At 40.5% G+C, this 23,108-nt stretch overlaps 2 protein-coding genes across 8 annotated transcripts in view; one reads left to right on the forward strand and one right to left on the reverse strand.

Moving 5' to 3' along the window:
• Positions 1-23,108, forward strand: part of LOC116437867 (T-cell activation Rho GTPase-activating protein-like) — a 633,784-nt gene that overhangs the window by 354,441 nt on the left and 256,235 nt on the right. The window lies entirely within an intron of this gene.
• DCP2 (decapping mRNA 2) lies at positions 335-21,370 on the reverse strand. 7 transcript variants are annotated; one of them, XM_032096185.1, is made up of 11 exons: positions 21,264-21,370; positions 15,802-15,953; positions 14,042-14,169; positions 13,527-13,625; positions 11,860-12,012; positions 10,146-10,258; positions 9,931-10,038; positions 9,093-9,216; positions 8,392-8,499; positions 6,631-6,682; positions 335-5,963 (listed from the first exon to the last, which is right to left on the reverse strand). In XM_032096185.1, exons 1-11 carry the CDS (start codon positions 21,314-21,316, stop codon positions 5,797-5,799), a joined length of 1,257 nt encoding a protein of 418 aa, XP_031952076.1. In that variant the 5' UTR covers positions 21,317-21,370; the 3' UTR covers positions 335-5,796. The 7 variants fall into 7 exon arrangements, 4 of the variants coding, with proteins under 4 accessions (XP_031952076.1, XP_031952078.1, XP_031952077.1 ...); XM_032096186.1 differs by having other exon boundaries at positions 5,797-5,960; XR_004237503.1 differs by having other exon boundaries at positions 5,876-5,960; positions 6,507-6,682.

Below are 23,108 nucleotides of genomic sequence, written 5' to 3' on the forward strand. Positions count from 1 at the left end.
TTCCACACATCCAGTTCTTTTAATAACAAGTTATATGTATCAAAACAAAAGCAAAATACTCAATATTACATAAATATTCTAAAATCACTGATTGAAGTTCACATACTTCCTTTCTCCAGTATGTATAATTTTGAGTTCTTTTTTCCATTGTGTTGAATGGGCTCCTCATCCACCTTTACAACTGACTTTAAAAAAATACTCCTTTCCTGGCACTGCCTATAATCACTGCTGCTGACTGGCTTAAGGCAACACATAAACATTCTACAGTGAAAGAAGAACCTGTACCAGCAGCACAGGCTTCACATTTCACAATGACCAGCAATCCTTATATTCATACTTCAGTACTTCAGTAAGTTTATTTATAAAGTAATTTAATTTTACAGAGGAAAAAATAACAATATAGAAGAAAATGCCAACTTAGTTGTAGTCTCTTAAATGGTGTGCTTCAGTTTCTGAATCAATTCATAACAAACAAAATCACCATCGTCAGTACAGCGGATGTTACAGGTAGTTACAGGTTTTATTTAATACAATTGAAGAGCTGACTAATGCAAACTTTCTTCAAAAGGACATAATGGAAGTTGAATAAAATCTGTAATGATTTTAACCCTTTAGCTGTACGTACTTTCTGCTTAATCAGCACTGATGTGCCACATACACACAGAGGAAAACAGATTGAGTTCTTGAGCTTTAAACAAATGGGAAGACATCACCCTTCATGCATGAGCCATACCACAGATCACTGGCTCCTGTTTTCTGCAAGGCATGCAGTGCTCCCCTGTAAAGTGTCATCGTTTGGAAGCAATACCCACATCTGGGTCCTGGAACGTGAACACCAGTCGAGCATTCTGCCTGAATTAATAACCCCACACCTTCTTACGGGGCGGGGGGGCGGTCTGTTTTGCTTTTTAATGGTAAAAGTGCCTTGCAAACCCAGCTACACTGCTCCTCGGGGATGAAGTTCAACTTCCATATAGTGCACTGCCATGCAGACACAGTAAACTTCTGTTGCAAGTATTGGCATGAGAAGTATTTGCTAGGAGTTCTTAATCATGCAGTTTTCCATACTTTTTCTGCATAACAAAATTACGTAACTCACCAGTAAGATAAAAATCTCCACAGTTTAGTAATTTTGATCAAACAGGCTTAAAAAAATTTGCAAAGTTTTTCTCATCACTGTTGGAAATGTGTCATAGAGAACTCTGTTTGCAGGATGTGTTTTCTTTAAAAGCTATGAATGCCTTATTTTAAAATGATTATTGCTCCAAGAGCTGTAATCATTTTCTTAAAAGTACTGAACTGTAACCCATACTGGAAACAAGAAGCTAGTTCTTTTGATCAACAATATAAATGCTTAGAAATGACAAAATACTCTGTTTTCAATAAAATCCATAGAGACCTTTTCAAATTTAAACATTCTGTACTGTGAAATGTTTACAGTTACTTAAAAGGAAGCGCTTTTTTTCCTGGAAGAACTGAAGGAGGACTTGAAGACACTTTTGACTTCCCAGAAGCATCTAGAGCTGAGAACAATTTAAAGATAAGGACTTCTGTAAAGCTGAATTTGTACAAAAAAGTTAAGTCTCACTGAACCTAACATTTTCAATGGAAAGACAAGTTAAACCCCAAGCATTCTGTTTTATTGTACTGCTACCAATCTGGCATAGTTCCTCTGATACAATCCTGAATATGGCCAGTGTAATTGTTGTTTATGTTGACTTCCTTTTAAGTTCACAACCTACATGAAAAAGTGAAATGCACACACAGCACAAATCCTACTGCATCTATCAGTGCTTACATACGGGATTAAGAACAGTGCAAATACTAGCATTTAGCCTACTTCCATTCTTGAACTACACTATTGCTATAAATGCATAAGAACAAAAACCTATTTTGGAAGTTTCTAAGTCTAATTTACTGTAAAAGCACCTTCAGTTAGTTTGTATAAATTTATCATATCTTAAATAATTTTGGTTGTTTCAAAAGCTGAAATACTGTAATAACAAAAACAATTTGAAATTATGAAGTCATGTATAAGCACCAGATTATTTAACATTTACAGTGCAAGACTTAAAATCAGTTTATTTACAGAAATTAAATCAAGAAGAGAGACTATTCTACTAATTCTCAATAACTATGAGCTTCCTAACACATTTAGAATATAACCTCCTAACTTAAAACATGAAGGCACCTGGCTTTACCTCTGGAAGAGAAACCTGTTGCTCAGAATTTGTAACAAAACCCCAGGTATCTGAGGATTAAGCAGCCCACTGACCTCACAACTGGACAGCCAGTTACCCCTGGAGCAGCAGTGCTGTCTTGCACCACAGGATAGTGGAGTTTGGATTCTTAATGTAGACTCTTTGCTCTTCACACCATAATGGCATGAGTGCAAAAGCAAATCACTACATTAAGTAAAGGTTGGAAGAACTCTGTTCTTATCTGAAATTACAATCTGAGAGCAAGTATGTTAGAAGTAGCCAGACCTGAAGCCTGCCTTGTTTTCAAAAGTAACTGTTACATCTGTAACAGCCGCAGGTAGGTAAAAACACTAAGTATTGTTCTCAAATCACCAAATTAGTTCAGGAAGGTTGGAGCACAGCACAGAAGCCTGCAACAGTGATTAGGCCCAAAATTTCATTAGAAACTATTTACGCATGTTTGGTCTAAAGAATTTATATTGTGTTTAAAAATAATACCTTGATTGTGCAATAAATAAAGCTATTTCCCCCTCTCCTTCCCAGAACCACTGTTGCCAGACTTCAAACTGTGCAATACAGTTACTTCCAAAACCTGGATGATTGATGTACATCAGGGAGCTGAAGTCAGCAGCACTTCAGTCACTTAACTGGGCAGGCCACTCCTCAGTTCAAGGTCAAAGTATAGAAGCATTCTGAGAAGGAGAGATGCTAAAAACCTCATGCTAAAGCAGGGAGTTGATGTAGTACTAGAAACTGCACACTAGTACCAGATTCCTAGCACAACACAGCTGTAGGTTTTTCTGCTAAATGTTCGTTTACTCTGTAAATTGATTCCAAGAACACTGACCGTTCATAATCTGAATAACCCCTAACATGGCAGCATTCTCAAATTGACAGTGTTTGTTTTTCAAGTATCTCGACACCAGCTCTCGGGTCTGACATGCAAACAGTTCCTATTTCCCTGTGTCTAGCTCCTGTAAAGTAAAAACTCACAGAACTAAAGCCTGTATCTCACTTGCTATTTCTTCACTGCTTTATGGAAGATAATGTAAACAGTACTTCTAAACTTAGAAATACAATTATAAAAGGATGATGAAATAAGAACACAAAAAATAGTAAACAAAACGTTCACTGCGCAGGGCATGACGGAGCCCACCAAGTGGATCACATGCCACCACACTTACATAGTTTTAGAATAAAGCAGAAAGCAGAAAGCAATGCTACTACAGGAAATGGTACCCTTATACAAAGAAGTAAGTTATTGCATATTTATCACATTTATTTGCAACTCACATTAAGGCTAGGTTTACTAAAATCATGACATATGTATAAGCTTCACTTTGGGTTGCTTAATGAAGCAACCAATGTCTCTTATACTAAACCAACCTTTCACTAAGAAGAAAAAAATGACACAGTAAACAGAGGGCAGCCAGCATCTCCTATTCATAGAACATGCTTCAATTGTTCTAAAGACTTCCTCTTGCCTGGGACAGGACTTCCCAAACAGATGACAGATGCTCCAAGTTCACTGTTTCATCAACATCCCCATTATTTCACAGAGCACTAAATGATCTATAAGTAATTTATCTGAAGAGTCAACTTATTTATAAAAAGATTTCCACAGCCTGTTATTTAATTATGCCTTAGGAGAGTCCTGTTAACTCCACAGGCAGTAGCAGCCTCAGGATATGATACAAACTTCTGCCTCACCATGAGTAAAGGCACTTTTGCTGGGAAATCAACTAAAAAAGCACTAAAGAAGTAACTGAAGATTAGTTTTCACCTGAAGCTGAATAATGTAACCTCCTCCAGCATTATCCTACCTTCTCAATTACTCTTCGTCATTGTATGGCCTTTGGATACATTTAAGAAAAAAAAAAAGAAAATAAAAGTGAGTCAAAGCTAGATTGAGCTATTTCACAATTTGGTCTTGAAAAACAAGGCCCTCAGAACCCTTGTCCTCCAGAAGGAGGAAATGCTGTAGTCCATTTCTCCTGTTGACTGATACAGAAGTTGAACACTCCCATGGCCAAAATTTTTACAGCATTAGAGTTCCAAATCACCTGGTGTCAAGCAGGTGAATAAACCAGGAGAAAGTTCTAAAGCTATTTCTGAGCAAAACACTAGGTAACAGATCAGGTAGGGTAGATGAAGTAGGGTGGTTGAAGGAAGACCAGGATTTTGGTTTTGGATGACATATATGAGTTGCATAAAAACTCAGTGCATGTACATACACTACAAGGGCGTAGCTCATTCAACCTATGAAGTTATCAATCACCTCTATTCTAGAGAAAGGTCCATTTTTAAATCTGGGACATGCTCGCTATCACAAGCTGCTGTGACAAATTATTTCAGTGCATTTCTCTCCACTGCAAAGCACGTGCTCAAAACCCACTGACTTGAAGGTGATGTAACAGCTCATCACCTCAACTCTTACAGGTTTTTTTGTTCCTCCCCTCCATCCCCACCCCATCTTTCATGTTTTTCCTAAGAAAGCACTGTAGCTGAAAATGAGGCTAGATCATTTATATGCTAACTGCAAGTGCAATTCAATACTACTGGATATATACACAGCAGATACACTACACAAGAGATCTGAGGACAACAGCACAGAATACAATACTGAACACCCTTGGAATAGTTATTGGAAGCCTGATTAAGCTGTTCAGTGTCACACAATGCCTCTATTATCCATGCACCTGCCTTCCTCCTCAGCGAGATCTACAGTGGCTTATTTACATTCAGTATAAATTCTACACAAGTAACCTCTCACAGACAAGTTTAAGCTTTTCTTCTTTTGCAAGCAGCTGCTTTGTAACTTCTTATGCAGCTGTGGGCAGTGCACAAGAGTTTAGACACTTTGAAGGGCTGAGTTCTACCCAGTTTGAGTGTCGTTATCGAAGACCAAGGAAGAGGAGGTACAAAAAGTCAACATGCTATAGATTTGACTCAAGTACTAGTGATTGCCAGCCAACAAAAACTATCAGTGTTAAGGAGGGAAGGTATGTGGGGCAAACAATCAGTACAGAGAAAGGATGACAGGCTGAGGCTAGGTTTGAAATGTGCAACTTGGTTTCAAAATCACTAGGACAGAGGTGTCCTCTGAGAATTAATTTCATTGCCACTGCTTAATATTGCAATGTCCTACAAAATAATGACTAACAAGTCCAATAATTTACATCAGAACAATTAAAAGGTTAGCAAGCTGGTACACTCCAACAGTTAAAAAAAAAAGTCAATGACATTCTACAAAACACACGGCAAGTTAAAATAAAAAAAAAATTTAAACCACAAAAAATAAAACACAAGTAAAAAGAATGCCCTCTAATGCACAGCTAGGAACAAGTGAACTGAACATTGGAAAGGTACTTTTGTGGACAAAGGCTAGACTGCATTTAAAGTGCAACACTTGACTATGCCACTCCCATACTGCAAAGAGAACAAACCCTTCCAAACCAGCAGTCAGTCCCTGCATTGCATTTAAAAACAAACAAACAAAACAAAATAAAAAACTCCTGAGAAAGAGTAAGGCTGGATAAGAAACCCCCTCAACTGCAACAGGCAAGTCTGATTCTTATTCCTAGTAAGTTTGCTGTCAGAGGTCAAAACTTTTCATTATGGCATCATGGTCAAACTTGAAACTCAAGAAAGCTCTTGATGAAAAAGCAAATTTGTAATGGCCATTGCATGCCATAGAATGTCCCTCTACATGTTCTGGCAGTGGGTCTTCACTGGAGCAACACATCTCATATGCTGCTTCTGCTTAAAGAGAAAAAAGCATGAAAAATTTTAAATGGGTAGTTGCCAATAAAAGTATCAATAACAACACAAAGCCATACCTCAAACATATATTCAATTAATATTTATACCCAATCCTGTATGTTTGGTCATAAACAGAAGAAGAGTCAAACAGCCATATTTACACGTTATCTAGAGGCTAGAATAAATCTTAAAAGTCACTGCAATCTGGAAACACTTTCAATAGCCAGTTTTACACATATAATATTGTTTCACGAGCCATTTCTTAATAAGGAGGAAAAACATTGGCACTATTTTCTGAGCAGTGAGTAAAAAACTGTGTGCACTCTGCTGCAGCTTATTACTAGCAGGACAGAAAGCCTTGAAAAAACACTCAATTACCAGCGCTGTGTTGACTCAGATGCTATTTTCCTAAACTAGCTTTTAGTTACTTTTTTACTCAGCCACCTGGTATATCAGTCAGGCTTTATAATTAAGGAGAAAAATTACAAAACCAACATGAAACAGTATCTTTTCCATTAAAAAACAAACAAAACCTCAGACTACCTTGGAAAAACATGGCTTTATAAGATTTGGTAGCTTGGCATGAGGAAAAACCCTCAACCACCATTATTCGGGTGCCTTCAGCCTGCAGCACAGGGCAGCGGATGAAAATTCTGACTGCACTTGCCTGTTTCAAAGTTATCTTGAAGTCTTCTTGGATTAAGCCTTTTTTCACATTTCTGGTGAAGAGAATGACCATAGATTACACATTTTATGATTAAGAAATTACATTGTATTTTTCAGGGGTATAGTTTAAGCATCATCTACCTAAAAAGGTATGCTGGTTATATTTGCTTTGACACACCTCATGTATTTTACCTCTAATCCAGCATGAATTCTGTCATGTTACTTTATGTAGCAAGCATGCTTCAAGTCCACAAGTCTTTCAGAAGCATGCAACCTTTTAACAGTCAACAAAACATTTTTAAAATGCAGACTTTTATGGGAAAATTTTGAGTACTTTCTAACTGTTTTAAGAGGGAAGGGTCTTGCATATGATGGTGTGGAATCAAAGTTGTACATGCATAAGCCCACTCTTCAATCAGCTTGTCCCAAAAAAGGCAAGGGGAATGTATTTGCAAACATGCTGCTACTGCCAATTAAACTAACATGCTTTAGAGACACAAACTTAGAACTCTCCAGGGAAAAGTTGTTTTAGGCCCAGGTATTGCTGCTGTAAGTACACAAATACAGAAAAAACATGGCCCTTTGCACTCTCTGCAAATTAAGAGTTTCCTGGCCTTCAAATTACATCAGAAAATTATCACTGGGACACAAAATATTGAAACTTCAAAAGACTGACAATCATGAAAACGCAAGTGAAACAGAGAAAGAGAAATATTTAGAAACATCTGTGAAGAACCTACAAAGTAACTGTGAGGCATTAACAATTCCACTTGTTTCCATGAAGATCCTACAGATTACCATTACAGTTTTCCCTATCCATCCAAATTTCTGGCCAGTAAATTCATTCTTCTACACTCAGACTCAAACATAACTAATCATTTCTTGCTGCAGTGAGGATTTTACAGGACGAATTTATGGTTTTTGTATGTTTACATGAGTAAGAGAAAGAAGGCAATAACCACAAGCCAGAATGGGAAGAATCTAGTTTAAAGCCTGTAAACAAGAAAAACTAAAGCCTGGACAAGCCAGCTGAGCTGCATAGAGAATTGGGGGCTCACTGCTGCACAAGAGCCAACAAAGTATACGGAAGAGCCATAAAAAACAGGGAATCAAAAGAACTTTCTACTATAAAAGGGAGCACAGCCCAGTGAGTCTTCTCCCATTGAGAAGAACTGGACAAACACAATTAGTTACTGCAAAGGAATGTAACAAGCAAAGTGTGTGATACTGGAATTTACGAACTCCTGTAAACAGCTCTACTGTATGGTTAAAAAATTACATGAGATTCTGGCATCCAAGCCAAGTCTGCATCTCAGCGTTTTTGCTGCAGAGAAGGGAAATAAATAAGCATTTGCACTACCACGTTTTAAGTGTTGCATAACAAAACCCCATGTTTACAGTAAGACATCATACATGAATAAATAAGACATGTACTACACTGAGTTATTACTGCACCCTACAGAAGGCTTTTACATGACTGGAAGCTGGAAAGCTTCAGGATTGTGTACTGAAGCAGCTGACAAATTTTCAACAGCTAGCATTACTTCTAAAATGCAAACTTTGAAACTTAGTATGCTTGTCTATAGATGCGTATGTATACAAGGTAAGATATGTTACACATCTACAAACACGTATCAAATACTCTGATCAAATATATTCTTGATAGATATGCACTCTACTTTGTTTCAGCAGGACATTGTCCTGGACATTCGTTAAGCACTACTGGAACTTACTAATGACACAGCCACTGCATGTTTCTTACCAAGGTATGGTTTTGCTTAACTGGTTGACTGTGCAGTCCATTTGTTCGCTTCTTTTGGCTGGAAGCGTCTTGACTTTGCTTTCTGCCATTGTTCCTCAGGCTCTGACTCTAATGTTAAGTCCAAAATAAGTAGAGGGAAGAGTTTAAATGGCAGAATTGGACATCATTGCACTGACACTTCCTACTTCCTAACTAAAACTTCCCTCCAAGTAACTTCAAAATATGTGAACAGCTTCCTCTGCAGACAAAGTAAAGCCCACTGAAATTAACCAAACATATTCAAGCCACAGAGCCGTCAGATGTTATTCATTCTCTCTTACACTATGACAGAATTATTATACAATAAATTCAGTTAAGTGAGTTCCCATGCAGTGATGCAGATACACTGTGGCCCAGGTATTGCTGCTGTAAGTACAAAAATACAGAAGAAACATGGTGTTATCTCACTAGAGATAACACCAAAATGGCAAGTACTAATTACTATCTGTACATGAAACAACACAATTACTACCTGATACCACCACCTCTAGTGTGAGATAAATCAGAGGATTCCCAAGAGTATTCCCCCATTCCATGCTTCTATTTTTGCATACTGTGGTGATGAAATTTACTATTTCTGTCCTAGAGAGGAAACCGGTATGAACAAAGACATCTGTTTTAAATAGTCTAGATACATATGTTTGCGTTAAGAAACAACCTACCTTTATTTTCAAAACTTCAGACACCTCAGGATGATTGTATGGCTTCTGTGGCTGTTTTGGCTTCACCCACTGCTCTCCTGAAAAGCCATCTGTAAACACCTGTTGACTACAGCGAAGTTTGGATCTAGTACAAAACAGAGACAGTTTACAACACAACTTCAGATCTACTGACAGCAGAAGACAAATAGGAAAGATTTTTCTACTTTTTGAGAACAATCTGGAAGACAAGCTTAAGTAATCTAGTATGGAAACTCTAATAATGCTCACTGCCATTTGTATTCTCCACAGACAAAGGCCAAGTCCACATTAACATCTGTCGTGTTGTTCCCAGTGTTGGTGTTGCCCTGGCTCAAAATACTGGAGCCCTTTCATAGGGACTACAGGTTTTAAGGTTTGCTCTACCACTTTTCACTCAGCTGAATCTAAAGCCAGCAGCACTTGTTCCCCTACTGATCCCCACAGGTTTTATCTAGCTAGCCACTTCTTACAGTACTTTACAGTCCTACTGTAGAGAGCCCTACTTTTCCTGTGCAGAAGTGCCGAAAATATTGAACTTGAAACAGTGGAAGTTATCTACTTGCTTTAGCTTCTGGTTTTTTTGATTCCCATAGACAGGACTGAGGAAATCATCTCAGTTCTGTCACCTGTGTATCATGACATTAATTAAGTTCTCACCTTATTTATCCTATGATACAAGTCTACATTTGTATTTTTTTTTATTAACCTATTCTATGACTGGAACATGAATACTTAGAGAAAGAGAAAAGGACAAGCAGCTTTGTATGACCAGTGTTTTATAAGAAAGAACATAGAAGTGTTAAACTGACCTGGTTCTTACCTAGCTTTTTCCAAGTTGGGCTTAGAGGGTGTGCTCCCTGCAGATGAAAAGCCATTGTCACTGTCTGAGGAGTCTCCATTCCTTCGGGAAATCCACTCCCTCAACGGCCTGTGAACAAGGAGAAGTACAACAAGATCTACTTACCGAAACAAATCTAAAGAATTTAAAGTTGTCTGAAAGACCTTGGCCTAGCATTTGCCTCATCTCAAACATACCTGATGAAGGGAATTGCCATAAAAAATTTGTTAGGTGCCAAACCCAGCTTGGATTTTGGGGTCATGTCATTTCTATGGCATGGTAATTTGTCGATGGAAAACCACTCAATATTCTAGAAAGACAAGAAATAAAATCAAAATACCCTCTATTGCAGCCTTAGCAGAATGTTATAAACTTGTATCAGCCACAATTATTTCCTTAATTAAAAAATTACCATGGAAGACTTAAATTAACGGGCCACAACATCGTTTTTCACAAAAGGTTAATTAACTCTTCCGACTGCCACTACAGTAGCAGATGGTACAGCACAAACTCATTGCATGAAATCGCACCTAAAATATGAAAGGTATTAAATCAGCAACTAAATTCTGAATAAGAGTTTCATAAACAAACCAACCAAACCACTGCACAAGGACTGCCATAAATAAATGTACAGACTTTTAAAAATTTTCAGTAACTTTTTACTTAAAATGCCATCAATACTGGAGCACCAATACTCATTTAAAAGTAAAAAGGGTGTTTAGTTTGACAGCAAGTTTCAAGTTTTGTTATAAAAGAAAAAAAACATGGGGATAGGAAAGGACTTGTGTTACTGTTAATACATTATAGTTTTAATAGTTAAATAGTACACTTTGCAGACTGGGGACCAAAATCAGGAATTCTGACCACAGACAGCGTAGAAGAATCCACATCAGATCTTCTATCACGGAATCTACTCCCAAAGCCCCAGGTCCAGACAAGATGCAAATTATAGAAATAAGTTACAAACTGAACAAGTTTTCAATATAGTTCTACAGGGAATACAAAACCAGCCTGCCTGGCTGCATTAGATCAGATGAAGACAAAGCTTCAAAACTCTGTCACTGCAGGAACTCTTCAACATTCCCACGCATAGAGTCACTGTTCTACAAAGGGGAATATTTACTGTACATTTAAAAAAACCCTCAAATGTCATTTTATTTCATATTTTGAAAAACAGGTCTCTAATGCAAAAAATTAAGTCCTGTCCAGTCAACTACTTTCCCTATTTAGAAAGCAAGATGCCTAGTTCAGTGACACCATCTGCATGGAAATATAGCTGTTTTAAACTGAACGCCGTACAAGAAAAAAAATATTCAAACTTCAAAGACTACAGACACTGGGGACAAAGGTTCCAAAGTGTTGCTACCTGAGCCTTTGCCTTTCCCTTTCACAATACCTTTTAAAAGCCTAATGGTACACGATACATCCAAAACAGCCCCCTTTTTCTGTCCCCTTCCTAACCTCCTCCTTAAAATATACTATTTTTTAAATCTGGACAGTATTAGCCATAAAAGAGAGAAAACAACCCTTAGTTTGTCCTTCTGATATGCAGGCTTTTGCATATCCCCAATTAATTACAACTTGATAGTATATAGTTACATAAGCATCTGTAACTAGGAATAATATGAAATTATTAATATATACACCACTATGAGAAAAGGAGAATTACATTTTGGCAGCATGCTCTATTGTGTTTTCATGATGAATGCAGATGTCAGACAGATGGTCAAGTATCAGACTTGCAGGTGAGCTGCAAGAAGTCAGCACAAAACCCTACAATGCAGAGATGCCACTCGTACCTAGCATTTGAGGCATTCATTGTGCTTAGAGGGTTCATTACTTTACACACTTCTGGCTTTAAAAATCAGGCTCTGCAAAGTTCCTATCGATTCAAACAAGGTTAACACATACCCGAATTTCCCTTCTAGTTTTGGGGTAGAATTTCGTGTTCTTGGGAACTCCTGGAATGATGTACAGCCGTGCTAACTGATCATTAATTCGCAGCTCAATGTAGTCCTCTTTGCAGATATAATCTTTTATGTCAAACCCAGTTTCTTCAAACACCTGAAAAGTAGTCAGATGAAATTAGTGTCTGTGTATTCAGAGTTATCCTTTCACAACCTATTATCACAAGCAAAGGAATGACTATTTTTCAGATATATCCATTAAAGCTGCTGGGAAAAACAAGCCTTTACACATAGATGTTTAGAAACAGAAAAAGTATCTACATGCTTTATATTTCTCTAAGACAGCAGACCTGTAATGCAAGTTGAAACAACTCTATTACACCTTCATATAGCAATTTATTAATATGGATGAGGTTAGTCCTCCTCAACTTCTGAAACACTATTGAACTGTGTAGGCACTGCCAAGTGAAGATCTCTTCAGTTAGACTTTACACAGATGCAGCTTATGGTTTCAGACCTGCGCTGACTTCAGTGAAAGCAGTTGAAAGACTTATTTCACATACTACAGACATCCCAATTCCTGGCCACGGGTAAGCCTTGAAGAATTTGTCAGTCTATCCACAATAACAATCTAATTTGATGGAAAAAAGATCATAGCAACAGTGCTGTTCACTAGTGAAATCTAAATCAATTTTTCAAATTAACACCACCATCAAAGATTTTTTTTCCCCCACTATAACTGTGCCCCCTTTAATGCTTTTGCTGGCATAACTTGAAGTAAAGAGGAAGACATACTTCATGTCATTCCTTCTTGAAGCAGCTATGTCTAGTTCATCCTTGGCAGGTTATTTCAAACAAACAAACAAACAAACAAAACAAACAAACCAAAACCCTGTGATTTCTCACGTACTGATTCAATCCAATTGAAGAACACTAAATGCACCATACTACTTTCCCTCACCTTAATTTTCTCTCTCAAACACTCGGGATGTATTACGTTGAATGAACACTGAGTTTGTACCAGTAATACTCTTTTACAGGCCATTTCTAATATGTAGCTTCACTACATATCTAGGTCTCCAGGAGCAATAAATACCACAGATCATTTTATTTTTCAGATTTTATTTGCCACATACATTGATTCTTGTTCCTGCATAACTGAAAAATAGAAAAGTAAAGTTCTTCACAATTTTTACATAAAATTCTACAGCCTCCAACTCAGCTCCTTAGCCTCTTTATACAGACCAGTGTACACAGGCTAAATTCGCATTCCTCACTTTTTTACAGTTATGGTGACCCTTGAAATTAATATGCCAAAAGCCATAAATTACGTAAGACTTTCCAAGCACCATGAGTAATACCGAAAAGTAAATTCACAGTTCAGCAGAGAACTTTAAAAATAGTACTCACTTCATTTAGCACATTAGTGCAAAACAATTTGAAACATAAAGCAGTTTGGGTTTTTTTAATTATATGTAGCCATAACCTTAATTACTATTCTGGAAATCAGAAAGGCATCAGAAGGTACATAAGAAGATGACTGCAAGAACAGACTATTTATTCATGTGATTTCAATAAAGAGATTACCTAAGTAAAGTGCCTTTTCATCCAACACATACATCCTGATTTCAGCAAAATTTCACTTATCTTAAAGGAGTTGATATAACTTACCTCTCTAGCAGCACAGTCATGAGGTGCTTCTTCTTTATTTACTTTCCCTTTTGGAAATCCCCAACCAGATTTTGCTAAATAGCCCTGAACCAAAAGAACCTACAAAATACAAGGGAATGCAACTGTCACACATGCAGGTGTTCTACCCAATTTTATTAAATATCTTCCCTCCACCATCCCCTTGTTCTCCAAAAGGATACCTTAGCCTGAAGGAAGGAAACCATTAGGTTTGCTGTGCTCTAGCAAGAGCTGTGAATTTTCTTATTGAATCATGTAACTCAGAATAAAAAAATAAAAAAAAATCTGAGAAGGAAAGCAAGCAGAAGTGTGTTTTCTGTCTCACATATTGTATTTCTGTACACAGACACCAATATGAAGTAACTGTCAGATCTCTGCAAATCTGACAGTGAATGTAAATTTCTCCAGAAGAAAAATGTAAACAACAAAGAATTACTTCTGCCAGCATATGCCATCCTTCCCTCTAGACAGTCCTTCACGACTATTTCCATACTTACATTTTCAAGTGTCTCATCAAGAATAATTGCACCATAGGTTGGCACTCCCATTTTGTATTCTTTCCACTCAACTAAAACCTTCTGTACATCTTCACCTTGAGGCAGTAAAAAAGGGCAATGATTGAAGAGTACAGCAGCATGTTAAGGAAGATAAACTCAAGCCAGTTCCAAATCACATACTGAATACAAAAGATATTCACTCAAAATCTAGAATAAACATTCCCTCCCCTAAGTGCTTTCAAGATACATTCTTTTGGAAGTAAAAAATATTATGAATAATCAATTACCAAACACTAAAAGTCAGAGCACATCAAGTAATTTGGCAATTCCTATACAAACCAATTTTAAAAAATGAAAAAAAAAAAAAAAGAAGACAAGAAAAAAGATTGCACTTGTTTGAAGGAAAGTCTCCCTAATTCTGAAAAAAAGTAACCCTGTAACAGTTACTCTGAGTATGTATTATTTGTAAACACATTTTCTTAGTTTTGAGTGAGCGACACAGAAAAAAATTCAGTTCCCTGTGCTTGAAATAACTGGGAGTAAATTTTTCCCACAAACATTTGTTAAGATTATGGCACAGAATCCTATCTTCAGTATTTATGATGCAAAAAAATTTATTTTGAAAGGCATACAGTTACAGAAATCTAAATTCTAATACATTTTATCAAAACTCACCATGCAGAGAAAACATAAGCAACCTCTGTAACTCTAACATTTTGAGAGAAAATCTGCAAATCCTTAATAAAAGTATTAATATTATATATTACACATATTATACTACCAATAAAGAATACTCCACAGCAGAATACTTAAAAATATGACACTGCAGAAGTAATATTTGTGGCAAATATGGGCTAGAAAGGGATAGAAGTAATGAACATATAACATCTATTACGCTGCATTTTTTCTGCACTGCCTACAATTACTAGGAGACTTTTGCTTGTCTGAAAATACATTTATAATCAAAAGCATATATAAAATAACAGCATAACATCGACCAACAGAATATTACCGTATTTTTACAGTTTACTGTTAAAATAAAAGCTGTGGTATTTCGAAGTAGATCTATATTATGAAACTAACAGAGATAAGTATGTTAGGTAGTGAAACCATAGATAATACTATTCTCAAAGTTAGAAGCAATATTCCAATCTCTCATTAAGAACATATGGAAAAAGGTTAAAACTAAAACACTTGCTGGATGAAAGCCAGAAAGTTTCCTCTAGCAAGGACTAGATAGTACACATTCCAGCAGCCCTTGCAAACAACAAAAAAAGCAGAGGCCAACCATTTGAATTCAGTAAAAATGCATCCTCTACCCTACAAACAGAGACTTCCAACAAATGCATACCACTGCCCATGGGGGAACACATACCACCTTCAACTACTTCAACATTTAGGTCACTATTTTCTTGAAACTTAATTAAACTGTGGAGTTCAGTTTGAAGAGCCCCAATAGCTCATCCTTGAAACCTACCTAGCATGCAAAGTGCAACCATGAGGAAAAATCCTCAAATATCAGAAACTGACATTTTCCATAGCTCTGTAGCAGTCCAAGAAGAAGCGGTCCAGAACCACTCTTTTGTGGGTGCCACAAAATTATGGAAGCAGTGAACCCAGTAACATCACATACCTAGCAATATTAACTTTTAATCATTAACACATGAATTGACATTATCATACTATGAAATACCGTTAACAATATTCAGTTTGCACTTTACCACTGAGACAGAAAATAATCCCAGTAATAAAAAGGATATCAGCTTTAGCGAAGTCTCTTATCCCACACTGAGGTAATCCTGGTGTGTTTTGCATGTAGAAATCCAAATAAAACCAATGGGCAAGTTCAATCTGAAAACACACTCTGATTGCATTGTCTCTCTCTTCACTTGGAATGTGCAAAATAAATCGGCTGCCGGGAAAGAAAAAGAGGAAGATTAGCCAAATCTATTATTAAATACAGCTAACAATAAAAACATTGCAACATTACACTTCTTAATACGTTAGCATATACCAGCAGACCACCAGATCCTCCTCATGTTCCACTGGGACAGTAAAAAGTTTTCACAAAGTAAAACACAACTTTTAAAGTCAAGAAGGAAAATGGATTATGATGTTCCTTCAGAAACATCAGTTACACTACGCTAAGTACATTAACTGTTGTGAAAACAGGGAGCGTGAAGACAACCTACTTAAATGGCTGTATTACAAAAATGAAAGCATTTTTACAAGTCCATTAAAGAACATCTGCAAATTCTGATAAGAGATTTCAGTGCATTTTTTTTTTTTAGGATGTAAGTTAAACATAGTTATGTATTTTCACTTAAAACCACAGTAAACTAATAATTTATGTAGATCTTAAAATTCAATATGATCCTACTAATTTTCTCAGTCTGAAACAGAACATGGACAATTGGGTTATTTGTCAAGTGTACTTAATGCTTTAGCCCAGACACAGATAGAGTCACTGAGATAAAAGTTTAAGCAGCACCATGTGATAGCTCATTTTACTTCAGCAGAAGAAGATTTATTTATTTTTTTATATTAAAAGCAGAACTTCCTTTTTAGAAATTTAAGGTCATACACCCCACTAAACTTAAATCATATGACGGAGATCTTTTGCATTCAGCTCCTGAGTGCCACCACCTAAATTCTAAAAGTGCCTAATACTATTGCTCAAACCAGAAATACTGTATCTTTACTTGAAACCTGACAAGTATGAATTGTTATAGTATCTCAGAACTCTCTGAGGCACTCTGGCCAAGGACAGAGGCAGAAGGTCCCTGGTGCAATCACACGCTTGACACTCTCCAGGCTCACAGGCACATTCACAGGTCCCCAAGTACCAGCACAGGTCTCCCTTTCCACCCAACAGCCCTGCCCAGATCCCAGACCACCACACCCATCACATAGGTCCCTGCCCCGCCACATGGTCCTGTTTGAAGTTTGCTAGTGAGCAGACATACACAACAGGTCTGGGGAAGACGCTTGTTCCCCCACCAACCCAGCCCATGGGCTGTGACCCACAGCACAGCCCTGTTGCAGCTGCCAGTGCTCTGCCTCTCACTCACACCATTTCCCCCACGGAAGCTGGTTTCCAGGACACTCATCATTGCCACCCCAGACACCGGGAGCTGAGACCCCCCCTCCTTGTGAGTGGCTGGCACTGAGATCTGCTCCCTCACTCCAGTAGCTGACACCTCACTCACACACAGCTGCCATCAGTAGCTGGCACTTCATCCTTGCAGGACGCATAGACAGGGAGTAGAGAGTGGAATTACCCAATAAAGAAAAAATAGAGAAAAAATAAACATTTACTAAGAAGATGTCTGATAGGACACTCTGTGACACTTGGGCAGAAGGCTCAGACATAGAAGTGTACCAATTTGCCCAGTTTTACAACCCACCTCTTTTATACCCTTTCCTACCTACCCTTACTTTGTCCCTCCCTGCTTTCCTTTTCCTGTGGCACTCCTCCCAGTCCAGTGGGATACCCTCAAGTCTAAAGCCCTACCAGATGCAAAGGCCAGGCTGAGTGATGCCTGTGGTTTCTTGACAGCTCATCAATTAGTGCAATTAACAGGTTTGTTTCTTGTCACTGTGTCCACTTCTGATTTCTTTCTACTTTTTCATTCTGATTTCCTCACTTCTTCCCTGTTTTCCAGGAGCAGGTCCTTACTCAGATAAACGTGCTGGAATGAACCTTCCTATACCCCCCTCATCAATCAGTGGCCAGGTTTGGTTTTCATCACTGCCTTCCTTATCATTCCTCTGTTGGGTCTGTAGCCTTGTACGCTTTATTCACAGATTTCTCATCTTCTTACCCAATTTTCATACTGAAAAAGGTCCTTGGACAGATACCTTTAAAGACCTTGGCAGGCTTGATAGGGGGGCTTGTGTGAACCTCATGACATTCAACAAGGCCAAGTACAAGGTCCTACGCCTGGGTTGGGACAATCCCAAACACAACATAAACAAAGGCTGGGCAGAGAATGGATGGAGAGCAGCTCTGGGGAGGAGGATGTGGCGTGTTGGTGGATGAGAATCTTGACATGAGCTGACACTGTGAGCTCCCAGCCCATTCTTTTGATGGAACACAGTGTGCACAGCAGCTTGAGGGAGGTGATTCTCACCCTCTACTCTGCTCTGGTGAGACCTCACCTGAAGTGCTGTGTCCAGCTATTGGAACCCAAATAAAAGAGGATGGGGACCTGCTGGAGCAAATCTTCATTGAGGCCTTCCAGTACCTAAAGGGGGCTAACGAGAGAGCTGGACAGGGGCTTTTTACAAGGACATGTTGTGACAGGACAAGAAGGAATGGCTTTAAAGAGAAAAAGGGCAGGTTTAGATAATAGGAAAAACTTCCTCACTGTGAGCATGGTGAGGCACTAGAACACATTGCCCAGAGAAGTTATGGATGCCCTGTTCCTGGAAGTGTTCCGGAGGAACCTGGTCTAGAAGGTATCCCTGCTCATGGCATGGCAGGGGGAGCTGGGATAAGATGATCTTTAAGATTCCTTCAACTCAAAGCACTCTATGATTCTGTGATTCTCCTTTGCATAAACAACCCCATTCACTTCAACATTTTACCACTTCCCAATCTTCAGTTGGCAGCACCACTCCCAATTTCTTTTGAAGGCTTTATTCTGAGTACTGAAAAGATCTCTTATCTCTAAAGCTGCTGTAACTAAAATATAAAAACTTAAAGGTCTATTTTACATCTAGTTGATGATATTTTCTTGCCCCAGAACTGCAGATGAACGCAAATCTAAAGAAAAAAAATGCAGTAGTAAGAGCAGTAAGAACATGCCAGGCACTAGGCTTAGAGAACAAGAGCAAAGCCAAGTAGAATGCTACTTATTAATCAAAAAGTTAACTTCTAAGTCACTTGGAGTGACTGAAATGCTGACAACAGACATCTCTAGGTTGTTCTAGGTGCAGGTGCCAGGTTCTGGCAGTGAGGGGCTTATGGTGGACACACTGTGGAACACAGCTGAAGGCAGCAGCTGAGATGGTGGTGCCTCTAGGGAAGTGTATTCAGGGACAAAAATACCAGACACGCAGAGGAAGTGAAAAAAAGAGCATGAAACAGCAGGGAATGAGCATGAAAGATCATGAAACAACAGTACAAACACCAGCGTTGGAGAAGAAGGGAGCAGAGGAGATGTCCACCCTACAGCCTGTGGAGGATCACGTGCTGGAGCAGAGGGATATGTCCTGAAGGAGCCTCAACCCATAGAAGTGATCCCACACTAGAGCAGGGGCAAAGCATAAGAGGGAAGGAGCAGCAGAGAGGATGTGTTACGAACTGACCACAATTCCCGTTCCACATGCCCCTGAGCTACTCACAGGAGAGGAGGTAGAGGAGCAGGGAATGAAGGGATGAAGCTGACATGAAGTTTCCCTGGGAGGAACAAGGATGTAGAAATAGCTGCTGTTCAAATGTTTTTTTGAAGAGGGCGAGTGTGTGGCTAAGCGAGCATCTGGCTACTGAGCTAGATGAACCAATCACAGTCCTGAAGTCAAAAGATGGGGTAACAGCACTTGTTTATAAGACAAAGGGAGTATTAAGAAGCCGCAAAACCTACATTAACTCTCTGCACCTCCACTTCTTTACTCAGTAAAGGACAACTCTGTAGCACAAGGCAGCATGACAAAAACTGACATGGATATCTGAGACTTGTTATTTAACAATACCCAGTAACTGAGGAGGAAAAATCACTTGTCACTTTCTACCAAAATTCCCACTAATATCATATACAGATTGAAGAATGTAGGGAATTACAGATATTTTTATAACCCATTATAACATTAACACAATTATAATATAAAACAACATTTTGAAGCTAGGAGGTGACAGTATCTCAAAAAAACACAGTAAGACAGTGGGACTGACCCTATTACAATGTAAGATTCAAATACTCATGTGCCCTTCTATCAGTCGCCCCATGGAAGTGACACTAACAGGCTGTATCAGTTTTGTAATCACTGCAATTCCCCTCTGGATTTTCTGAAGAAGTCTTAAACCCTGTGTCATATGTGAGCAGGGATCTGAAAGGCAAGTTCCTCTCTCTGCAGGGAGCCCAAAGGAGACACAATGGAAACACAAGCATGCTTCAGAGGCCAGATCTAGGAAATTGAAAATTTACATGCCTATCACAAACTCTGACTCTTGCATTTAGTGCAAAACAATACCAAGCAGAGCAGTTCTGCTTCTTCTTCCTGTGGCATTCTCTAAACATTCTCACTTATTTGAAACTTCTAAATATTTTCACTCATTTGAAAACAGTAATTACAGTAAGTGGTGTATCTTCCCTCTTCAATAACCTTTCCCTCTTTTACATAAATACGTCATAAGAAGTCCCTCGAAGGTGGTAAGACAGAAGGATTATTTCACACCAAATATCACATGCAGTTTGTGTCATCACATTCTGGGGATAACAGACAAATTACAGAGTTTGAAGGGCTGCACCACAGATGATCAGAGGTTGAGACCATAACGGGAAAATGCAACTCCCCCTTTCAAGAACACAGAATCCATGCTTTATGAAAATTCAAACGCAAAACCCCTGGAACAAGAAAAGTATTTGACTGTGAAAGAAGCGACAAGCAGGAGAGGGCAGCTTCAGACCGAAGGGTGTCCCTGTGGCTCTTCCCTTTCCGTCCGCTGGCACGTTCCCTTCCAGCAGAGGTAACTCAGCAGAAGGGACTCCCTGCCACCCCTTCCAAATGAAACCAGACCTCCGAGCAGCAAGTACCACATCAGTGCTCGGCTACACGTCACGCCAGCCCCACGCTCCCAGCTCTTCTTTCACCTGCGCAAACATCGCCGACGCAGTTTTACCTTTTCCGGCCCAAACCCTGCAAGAAATCCCTACAATGTTCTCTCACTTCCCCCGCGCACTCGGCTCCTGGCCCGCCGCCGGAGCAGCCCCATACCAGGTCCAGAGGGTGCCCCGGGCAGCCTTCCCGCCCTTCCAGGACGGATTCCATCGGGAGGGCGGAGCCTCGGGCACGGGGGAAACGGGGCGAGCCCCTTCCTTCCGCTTCCCGGCCGCCGCGGGACGGCCGAAGCCGCCCCTCGGCCCGGGTGGCCCCGCACCCCCTCAGTGTCCCGAGCATCCCGGGCCCCGCGACGCACCGAGCGGAGGCAGGCGCCCTCCCCGCCCTCCGGCACCAGCAGAACGGCAGCCCCGGGGCTGCCCCCGCCCCACGGCCATACCTGCATAGGTCGTCCAGGACGCTGCTGGGGATCTCGGCCCGTTTGGTCTCCATGGGGAAGCGCGGCTCATCCCGACGCGGCGGAGGCCGGGGCGCAGGGAAGCGGCGGGGCGGGGCCGCGCTGCGGGGAGGCGGCGGAGCGGCGGCTCCCAGGGCCAATGGGCGCGCGCCGGCGGTGGAGCGGCGGCCAATGGGGCGGGGCGCAGGGCGGGACCGGAGCGCTCAGGTGATCGCGGGCGGCCAATGGGGGACGCGGGGCGGGGTTGCCGCGAGCGCGCTGATAACGCCGCGCGCCGCGACACGGGCCGGGACGCGGAACACGGCGGGGGACACGGCACGGCTGAGACAGAGGGAGGGGAGCCTGCCGCTCTGCCCGGCCCTAGTGAGGCACAGCTGGGGTGCTGTGTCCAGCTCTGGGCTCCTCAGCACAGAGACACGGAGCCGCGGGAGTGGGTGCAGCAGAAGCCGTGAAGATGATGATGGTGTGGAGCGTCTCTGCCTTGTGAGAAGAGGCAGCGGGAGCTGGGCGCGTTTAGTCTGGAGAAGACTGAGAGGGGATCTCATTAATGCATATAAATATCTCGAAGGCGGGTGCCAACAGATACTAACAGACTCTTTTCGGTGATGCCCAGCGACAGGACGAGGAGCGATGGCCATAAACTAAAACACAAGAAGTTCCACCGGAATATGAGGAAGAACTTCTTCACGCTGAGGAGTGGCAGAGCTTTGGAACCGCTGCCTAGGGGAGGTCGTGGAGTCTCCCCCTCTGGAGACATTCAAACCCAGCTGGATTCATTCCTGTGTCACCTGCTCCAGGTGACCATGCCCTCGTGGCGGGGAGATTGGAGGGGATCATCTCCGAGTGGGAGCAATTCTGTGATTCTGACTCCGGGTGGCATTCCCCGAGGAGCCTCCCTGCCGGCAGAGGGTATCGCTGCTCTCTCCGCGGCAGCTGCTGCTGGCATTGCAGCCTCTGATTTCAATTAGCAGCGAGTATTTAATGCACTTGCCCTCCTGTTCTTCCCCTCCCCTTCCTCGCCAAACTGCGTGAGCTCCCTCTGGCTGCCCTTTCCCTCAGCGGGATCGGGGAGAGAACCAGCAAAATGAGAAAACTCGTTGGTTGAGATAAAGACTAAATTGTCCAGTAAGTTAGTAGTATTGCCTATTAAACTATAGGGAATGCAAAAGCTGCACACACAATAAATCAAAACAAGAAATTAATTCACTGTTTCCCATGACCAGGCAGGTGTTCAGCCATCTCTAGAACAGGGTTCCATCATGTGTAACAGTGACTTGGGGAGACAAATGCCATCACTCTGAATGTCCCCCCTTTTCTTCTCCCCACAGCTTTGTATCCTGATAATGATGCTATGTGGTATGGAATATAATCAACACTGTTTTCAGCACAAATCCAAATAGCTCAATACTAGCTAAAGAAAATTAACTCTGCCTCAGCCAAGACCAGCACACACAAACACCAGTCCAGCGTTACCCTGAAGACACAAGAAGTATGTTCATTCACAACTCAGTGATTGACTGTTAGGCATAGAAGTTGAGAGATGTATCCTTTGCCTCCTTTCCAAAGTTATAACAAAGCACAGGAGACTCCATGGTAGCTCCAGAAGTATAAGGGAAGGGCATTCAGCCAGGTATGGAAAGAGCAATATTGTAAGGAGACTTTGGAGCCCAGTCTTAGTAGGAGCAGCGTATTTACAGATATTGGCGCCTTGCTCGTAAGCAAACTCCACAAAGTGGTATTTGATAGTGACATTTGCTCCACTCCCTTTATTGCTGTGATGTTTGAGGTGATGGGTGTTAACATTGACTTACAGAAGTACTTTGGTAG

The sequence above is a fragment of the Corvus moneduloides genome, chromosome Z (assembly GCF_009650955.1).
Source record: "Corvus moneduloides isolate bCorMon1 chromosome Z, bCorMon1.pri, whole genome shotgun sequence".
Classification (NCBI taxonomy): domain Eukaryota; kingdom Metazoa; phylum Chordata; class Aves; order Passeriformes; family Corvidae; genus Corvus; species Corvus moneduloides.

What these genes read in the sequence shown, in the direction of transcription:
- DCP2 (XM_032096185.1), bottom strand. Translation starts at nt 21,316, where the DNA reads ATGGAGACCAAACGGGCCGAGATCCCCAGCAGCGTCCTGGACGACCTA. An exon ending in TTAAGCAAAACCATACCTTG is followed by an intron (nt 6,683 to 8,391) that starts GTAAGAAACATG and finishes TCTCTTCACCAG; the next exon opens with AAATGTGAAAAAAGGCTTAA. An exon ending in TCAAGATAACTTTGAAACAG is followed by an intron (nt 5,964 to 6,630) that starts GCAAGTGCAGTC and finishes TTTCTCTTTAAG; the next exon opens with CAGAAGCAGCATATGAGATG.